Source organism: Nothoprocta perdicaria, unplaced genomic scaffold (assembly GCF_003342845.1).
Source record: "Nothoprocta perdicaria isolate Ctin4 unplaced genomic scaffold, notPer1 scaffold_72, whole genome shotgun sequence".
Lineage (NCBI taxonomy): Eukaryota > Metazoa > Chordata > Aves > Tinamiformes > Tinamidae > Nothoprocta > Nothoprocta perdicaria.
In genome coordinates, this window is record NW_020455999.1 from 2,291,476 (window position 1) to 2,299,112 (window position 7,637).

General features: G+C 51.4%; 3 protein-coding genes across 3 annotated transcripts in view; 2 read left to right on the forward strand and 1 right to left on the reverse strand.

Annotated features, from left to right (window-relative positions):
• Nucleotides 1–7: 7 nt before the first annotated feature.
• Nucleotides 8–3,734, forward strand: LRRC47 (leucine rich repeat containing 47; the record flags this gene model as incomplete). The annotated part of the gene is made up of 7 exons (XM_026051131.1): nt 8–154; nt 241–687; nt 1,081–1,197; nt 1,817–1,932; nt 2,173–2,275; nt 2,723–2,812; nt 3,281–3,734. Coding segments are annotated over 7 exons (1,263 nt in total), but the record flags the coding sequence as incomplete, so codon positions are not given.
• A 276-nt stretch (nt 3,735–4,010) lies between these two features.
• Nucleotides 4,011–6,774, reverse strand: CCDC27 (coiled-coil domain containing 27). Its single transcript, XM_026051101.1, has 7 exons — nt 6,751–6,774; nt 6,213–6,417; nt 5,561–5,691; nt 5,342–5,419; nt 5,044–5,256; nt 4,261–4,365; nt 4,011–4,148 (listed from the first exon to the last, which is right to left on the reverse strand). Exons 1-7 carry the CDS (start codon nt 6,772–6,774, stop codon nt 4,011–4,013), a joined length of 894 nt encoding a protein of 297 aa, XP_025906886.1.
• Nucleotides 6,775–6,957: 183 nt separating this feature from the next.
• LOC112957461 (myo-inositol 2-dehydrogenase-like) overlaps nt 6,958–7,637 on the forward strand; it is an 8,108-nt gene continuing 7,428 nt past the window's right edge. The window contains exon 1 of the mRNA XM_026051102.1: nt 6,958–6,984. Coding sequence (XP_025906887.1) covers nt 6,958–6,984 — 27 coding nt within the window. The remainder of the gene's footprint in view (nt 6,985–7,637) is intronic.

The following is a 7,637-nucleotide window of genomic DNA, read 5'->3' on the forward strand; positions in this document are numbered from 1 at the left end:
GCTGCTGCTCTCCGGCAACCGGCTGCGCGCGCTGCCCGGCGGGCTCGTGCCGCCCGCCGCCGCCCAGCCCTTCCCGCTGCTCAGCCGCCTCGAGGCGGCCGACAACGAGGTGGCCGAGCTGGGCGCCGCCATCGCCGCGCTGCCCGCCCTCAAGGTGGGCGCCGGGGGGGTCCCTGCGCGGACCCCGGGGGACACGGGGCCCCCCCGGCGCTCCGGGCTGACGGCCGGTGTCCCCCGCAGAGCCTGGACCTCTCCAACAACCAGCTCACGGAGCTGCCGGCCGAGCTGGCCGAGTGCCCCCGGCTGAAGGAGATCAACTTCAGGGGCAACAGGCTGAGGGACAAGCGCCTGGAGAAGATGGTCAACGGGTGCCAGGCCAAGGCCATCCTGGAGTACCTGCGGGCGGGCGGCCGCGGGAAGGGCAAGGCCGAGAGCGCGCGGGAGGACGCCAGGAGAAAGAAGAGAGAGAAGCGCCAGAAGAAGGAGGGCGGCGACGGGGAGCAGGACGAGCTGGAAGACGTCAGCCGGCTCCTGGTCAGGGTGCTGCACGTGTCCGAGAACCCTGCGCCCGTGACGGTCAGAGTGAGCCCGGCCACCAGGGACGTGCGGCCCTTCATCGTGTGCTGCGCGCTCCGAGGAGTCACCCTGGAGCCCGGCAACGCTCTCAAGAGGTTCCTGGCTGCCCAGGTAGCTGCTGCCACCCCGCCTCGGGCAGCGGAGCTCTTGGGGGCTGCTTTGTAAGAGCCAGGCCCGCTCTTTAGGAACACATCACAGGAAAACGCAGTGAAAAGGCGGTGAAGTTGCCTCTACAACAACAGCTTTTTACTGCTGTTAAAGCTGTTGAGGATTAATAATGAGCGCTATTCTCACTAAAGTTATCCTGATTTGGCCCCAGGTACCCTAATTTGCAATGAGCTCCTTTGTGTGCGCTTCCACCTGCGGACTGAGGTGTCACAGCGCAGAATTGCAGCTGGCCCGCGGCTCACGCACGTGTCCGTTAGGTGGCAGCCCTTGGCTTCCCGCGCACCTACAAAACCTGTGCATTCGGGGCCGAGTTTGATGCCCTTCTTTACATTTTAGACCAAACTGCACGAAGACATCTGTGAAAAGCGAACAGCGGCCACCATTGCCACCCATGACTTGCAGCTGATCAGAGGTCCTCTGACGTACAGTGTCCAGCCTCCCGATGAATTGAAGGTAGGGCCAGCAGCAACTGTAGCCTCTTTCTATTTATTTTTTCCTTATATGATTCTATGATCTTTATTTTTTCTTTTTTTTTTTTTCCTTACTCCTATAGTTCCTAGAAAAACTGATCTTTGATTTAGCAGCTGTGTTCATGTTCTCCCACTATAACAGTCCCTGCTTAACAGCCATCACGAAGCTACTCAGCCTTATTCCAGAGCCTGGAAAAATGCCTGGCATTGGGTTTTCTGCTATCAAGTAGCTGTATCAAAGAAAGAAGCAGTGGCAGCAAATACCACAGCATATGCCCTGATATTCAAGTGATGCTTCAAAACCAATTTAGAACACATTTATGCAAAGAATCCCATTGAATTGCTAAGGTGACAAGATAAAATGCACAATCTAGCTATACTGTAACAGCTCAGAAGGCTGTTACAGAGAACAGTGATATATGTGAACACGTGACAGCATCCACAGGTGTTTGATTCTATGCAGTACGTAGAAGTACAAATCTGTTTGCAAGTAATTTTGCCTGAAGTATGTTTTGGTTATCTTTGTGCTTACAAAAGACTGTTAATAGCAGCAGTGTCCAGTTGTCTTACGCTCAAACGTTTGCTTTTCTTGTCTGGTGTAGATAACGCCCCTGGGTCGGAAGGAGATCAAGGCAAAGGATCTTGTCCGTCAGCTGCAGTTAGAAGCTGAGGAGCAGCGGAAACAGAAGAAGCGCCAAAATATCTCTGGATTGCACAAGTCAGTGTAATAATCTTACATTAGGAGTAATTTCCGAGTACTAGCTCATCATTTCCGTGTGCCCGTGGCTTTCTCCTGTAGTTAGCTGTATGATCGTGATAAAGTCCTGTTGAATTTTGGTGCTCTAGTTCCTCTCTGTGGTATGCGGTAGCTCAGGAACCCGCTGATTGTTTTGCCGCTGGTTTTTGCCAATATGTCCAGCTGCTGTTTCACTCACCTTTAACGTTTTTTTCTTGGCAGGTATCTTCAGTTACTGGATGGCAAAGATAACTACCCGTGTCTTGTGGATGCTGAAGGCGTTGTTATTTCCTTCCCGCCAATAACCAATAGTGAAAAAACAAAGGTATAAACTATTAGCCTCTGTTAGAGGGAAGCACGTTAACCAGAATCGAACGGTGATTTTTTTTTTTCTATTGAGGAATAATTAGCTCCAGACTGCAAGACGCGCAGCAGCCTGTGAAGCTTACGGTCACATTCCAAAAGCCAGTCTTCATTGCCTGAACCCTCTGAGCTAGAGTATCAGATTGAGGTGAATCTTAAAGGGTTAAATTTTACATCTGCAATTTGCAAAGCTATGGCAAGCTGCTYGAAAGGCAGCGGTTTTCCTTTGCAGATAAATCTTTACTGAATGGCAAAGAGAAGCGCAGGAATACAGATTTGTACTTGGAAAGAAAGCACTTAGCATGTGGCTCTGAATGCCTCTCCTTCGGTTCTTGTATTTTGAGAGCTTTTGCCAAATAATGAGTATGCTCTGATTCATTACTTGCTTTACCTTTTGAAATCCTTACAGATTAAAAAAAGCACGTGTGATCTGTTTCTAGAAGTGACAAGTGATGCCAGTTTACAGATATGCAAAGATGTCATGGATGCACTAATTCTGGTGAGTAATCCAGTAAAATAATCTGATTTGTTCTTGGTGTGCTTCTTAGTGAAATGTTTCAGTGCTTGCATGTATTGGAGAAGAGCACAGCAGTTGTTTCTTTACTTCTATTTTGCTGTATTTCAGGAGGTTTTTATATGCTTATCTCCTGACTGGCAGACTTTAAAAACTTGCCAAGGATAAATTGGCAATAATATAATTTGCCAATTTTGCCAATTTTGAGAACTGGAAATAAATGGCATGTCTTTCAACACCTTCAGGTTTAGCAGGTGCCCAACACAGATAAGCAGTGGTAACTTAAAAGTTCTTTCAGTTTCCTTCAAGATTCTAACCTAGCATAGAACGTTTTTGTGCAAAGAGCCCTTCAGGGGCAGGCCAGATTTGTATCTCAAAAATAACTTTGAATTGCTCAGAGAGCACAGATGCAGTATTCATACTTACTTTAATCTTGTTTTCTGTATTTAACAGAAAATAGCAGAACTAAACAGATTCACCTTGGAAAACAGGGAAGACAACTCCGCCTCAGATAATGAATCTGATGCTCTTTGTGGGCCAGTGAATTTGAATCCCGAGCAAAATGTGCAGCAGACCAATTCTCCGTTGGTAGTAGAGCAGGTTCGAGTGGTGGACACAGATGGAAACTTGAAAGTGGTTTATCCTTCAAAAACTGACCTAGCCACAGTTTCTTCTCTTCTGACTGTACTGCGTTAGCAGCTGTTGACCTAAGAGAAGGATTCGGTTTTCATCTTCTTCATGTTCAAGAATGCAACTTGTACACAGTGAGATTGTTACTTTCTTTTTCTTTAAGAAAAATGCAGTGTGTCATGCCTTGGTATGTAAAACTTTCAAATTTGATCGAACTATGCGAAGGAATATTACATTCTTTCAGCCTTAATAAAAATTTACCACTGGTAATTACCTCTTTTGAGCTCAGCAGTGGTGATCTCTCTAGCGTGTTTTTGATAACAGCACTGTCCTAACATGCCCAAAAGATGTGGCCTGCTAAATTTTGGCAGCTTTGCAAGACTGACCTGATCCTAACTAGAGAAACTTAGCAATGCAATCCTCACACATACGTGATGAACAGTTTAATTGGTCAGTAAGTCACTGTGTGAAAACAAAGCAACAGGAGCCAGGAGGTGGTGACATATTCTGACTGTCTGAGCTGTGAGGATTTGTTTTCAGGCATCAGAAGATATTACTTTTGGGGACTCTTTCTGCTACTCCTAGAATTGGCGAGGGCTGAAGTAGGTGTGTCGGGGCTGTAGAGAGATGGGACCTTGACACCCTTCTGTTTCAGCATCTGATGGAACTCCATCCGTTCGTTAATAATTTTCTGAAAATCAGAGATGTGCAGAGCGATACATTAGGCTGGCAGTGGTAAAGTGTTTTCTTGTCTCATCAGTTCCACGCTAGCTCCGAGAGCAGAGTTCCAAGGAGCCACATACCTGCATGGCCTCCAGCACCTCCTCATCAGTCAGTTCTGCCTGGGGACACTTGCTGCCAGCAGCACTGAAGGTGGCCTGAATTATTTTGCTTCGATATCTTTCAAACTTGTGATAAAATAGGAAAGTAGGTATGTTCAGGCTTTGTGAGACTGCCTGCAACTGTCATGGAGCTTACTATGAGACGGAGGCACTTAGGGGTCTTCTATGCTGTCACACTTGAGAAGAAAGGAAGCTGCTAGTGAGTGATGAACCGGGAAGCCCGTTCCTGTGAAACAGCTACAGTACAGCATGGGCTGGTTGAGTGGGTTTCACTGGCAGCTGCACATACTTTGTGACAATGCTGRATTTCCAGGTGCAATAACTACCTTCCCACAGGAGGCTTGCGCTAGGCCCACAGGGAGCCTGGGCACACTAAATGGCATTARGTGATACCTGCTACTTTGCCAGGAAAGACTGTAGAGGTCTGGTGAAGTTAACAGTTCTGTACTCGAGTTTCTTGAGGGTTTCCAGTACTTAAGGCTTACTTGATTTGCCAGTGAAACAAGCTGCATGCTAAAAAGTTGGGAARTAAATGGACTGAATTGCCTGTTCCTCTAGCCCTGTTGCTGCAAAGAGAAATCTGGCCTCCCTCTCTGCCCTGGAAGCAAAGGACTGCAGAGCCCTGGTAAGTCTCCTGTGCTGCTGCCCAGGAGTGGCTCTAAGCTTTCCGATTCTCTGCTTGAAATGGCTCAAGTGCCTCCTAAGAGGGAGGGAGGAATGGGAAGTGAGAGAGGCTGCATTTACCCTGCTGGTGATGCTTTGGAGTGCTACTTTAGTTTGCTGCTCCGTGTGCTGCAGCAGGTCGGCTTGGCTCTGGATTGCCTCCTGTGCCCGTTGCTGCTCTTGGATGTGGTACTCGTTGACCAGAACCTTTGCCTGCAGCTGGCTGACCGCGCTCTGTAGATCACTGATCACCTGGTTCTGCTCAGCCAGTTGGGATTCTTGTTTCGTAACGGTCTGTGGAGACACATAAGCGTAACTAGCTGAGCCGTCAGTACCAGAGTTTTCCATAATTCATCGTGGGCTTTTGCACTAAATTCACCTGTCGAAGACTGCAGTTCTCCCTCTCCATTGTTGCCATCATTTCTGCATGTTTCCATTCTTCTCTCAGGCTGCAAAACTAAGAGAAAAGATTTTACACCTCAGGTTTGCAGTTCATAGCTGAACTTGCTGTCTCACTAGGAAGGGAACTGTTCCCCAAAGAGCAGCTTCCAGCTGCCACCTCCYTCAGCAGTCACCGTCACTGCTGCCAGGGCACTACCTTGGCAGACATGGCTTGCAGCTGATTTTCTCTCTCTCTCAGCTCCTTTTGCAGTGTTTCCTTCTCAGATCTGGTTCTCCGAAGCTGGGACTCTTGGATCTCCAGTTGTCTCTGCACGGCAGAGAGGGCACCTGTAAATTTGGAGAACTGCTGTAAGTGAAACTGAATCCCTGTCAAAAACTGCAAGAAGCTTTTTTATTTTTTCAGGTAAGCATAAGCAGACCTGCTTACAGATTGTGGGTGAAGTTTAAACTACAGCCACACTGAGACTAATTAATAGTCTACTTCGTAGCACTTTGCTGTGATATATAATAAACTCATATAACCTCATTTTTTGAGTAGGAGCTGTTCTTAGAGCTAGTTTTGCCAGCAACATAAGCACAAGTGTGCCAGAGAGCCCAGACACTTTGGGGTGCCGCAGGGTGCTGGTCAGGACCTTTCGTGCAACATTTCCTCATGATTGTCTAAGAGGAGGCTTCAAAGGACGTGTCATTTCTGAACCACTCTGAAAGCAATAAGCAAAAGCAGGTTTTGTCCTCCTGAGAACCTAAGCTGGATTTTTTTTCAAGGTAAAAGAAATAGATTTGCCAAAGAACAAACTTGGTAACTAGTAGAAATGGTGCCAGGCTTTCAGTGCCCTCTCCTGGGATACCTGCGGCCATGCTGTAGTCATGTTTTGTCTTCTGCAGTTCTTCACAGAGTTCTTGGTTGGCTTCCTGCAGTTCAGCAACCTTAGCCCTCAGTGCCTGCTGCTCTGCTTCTGGCTGCTCCCGAAAGCTGCCTTCAGCCTCCGCGGCACCGAGGGCTTCTTCTTCAGCACCTTCGTTACCTGGGCTCTCCTGCTCCGTTTCTGTGTGCTGCAAAGACAGAGGAACAGGGACTTCTGAGGCTTTAATAAAGCCTTGTGTAGAGATGCATGGATKCATAGCTGGAACCGAAGCGGTTCAGGGAAAACCGGTGTGCTACTGCTCAGCCCCCGAGGAGGTGTGAAGGGGACAGATTCCAAGGCATTCAATGGGATTTCTATGGATTTCTTTCTTGGGTAAATGGACAATTTTGAAGTCCCAGATTTTAGCATGATACTGGAGTTGTAATGTTAAGCAAGGCACTTTCTCTCTCAGACTTGTCCTGAGGCTGCTTTGCCCTACGCTGTCCGCTCTCGAGCTTGCTGAGCTRTGACTCCCCGTTACCAGTGAGCAGTGCTGAAGATACATTTCTCTGCAGGAGGAAAATGAGGGCGACAGAAGCACCCAGAAGCGYCAGAGGAGGGAACCCGGCCCTTGCCCGTGGAGCCCCGGCTGCGACCCGGTGCCGTTACCGCCTCTGCAGCGGCCGCAGGGTCCGTGAGCAGGCGCAGCCGCTGCCGCAGGCTTCCCAGCTCCTCGCGGAGGCCGGCGATGGCGCTGTCCTTCCTGGCGCAYTCGGCCTCGTAGCACGACAGGCGGCCGACCTCTTCCTCCAGAGCCCGCAGGCGCTGCTCCTGCGCCGAGAGAGGCCCGGGTGCGGGCGCCGGCCGGGGGCCGCGCGGGGCCGCGTGCCCCGGGGGGCCGCTCACCTTGTCGCGGCTCTCGGCGCCGCTCGCGCCCGCCGCGTCCGGCCGGCCCTCGAGGCCGCCTCGCTCGCGGGACAGCTCSCTGGCGGCCTCTTGCTCCGCAGGGCTGCGCGCGGGCTGGAGGCCGCCTGCGCGGGGGAGCGCGGCTGTTGCGGGGGGCCCCGGCACGCACGGGCGCCGAGGGGCTCCGCCGGCCGGGCCCTTACCGAGGTGGGCGGTGGACGTGGCCTTGTGGCACGTGCCGAGGCAGTGGGGCCGCCGGGGCACGGGGCCGCTCGCGGCCTCCCCCGCGCCTCCTCCCAGGGGCTCCTCCTGCGCCCGCGGCCCCGCAGGGCGGGCGGCCTCCAGCCGCGGCAGCCGCCGGCTCGCGGCTCCCCGCCGCGCCGTGCTCACGGCCGGCGGCTCCCTGCCCGTGGCTGGCGGCTCCCAGCTGGTGGTGCTCGTGGCTGTGACACTCGTGGCCAGCGGCTCCCTGCTCGTGCTGCTCAAGGCTGGCAGCTCCGCGGCCACGGTGCCCGGCTCTGC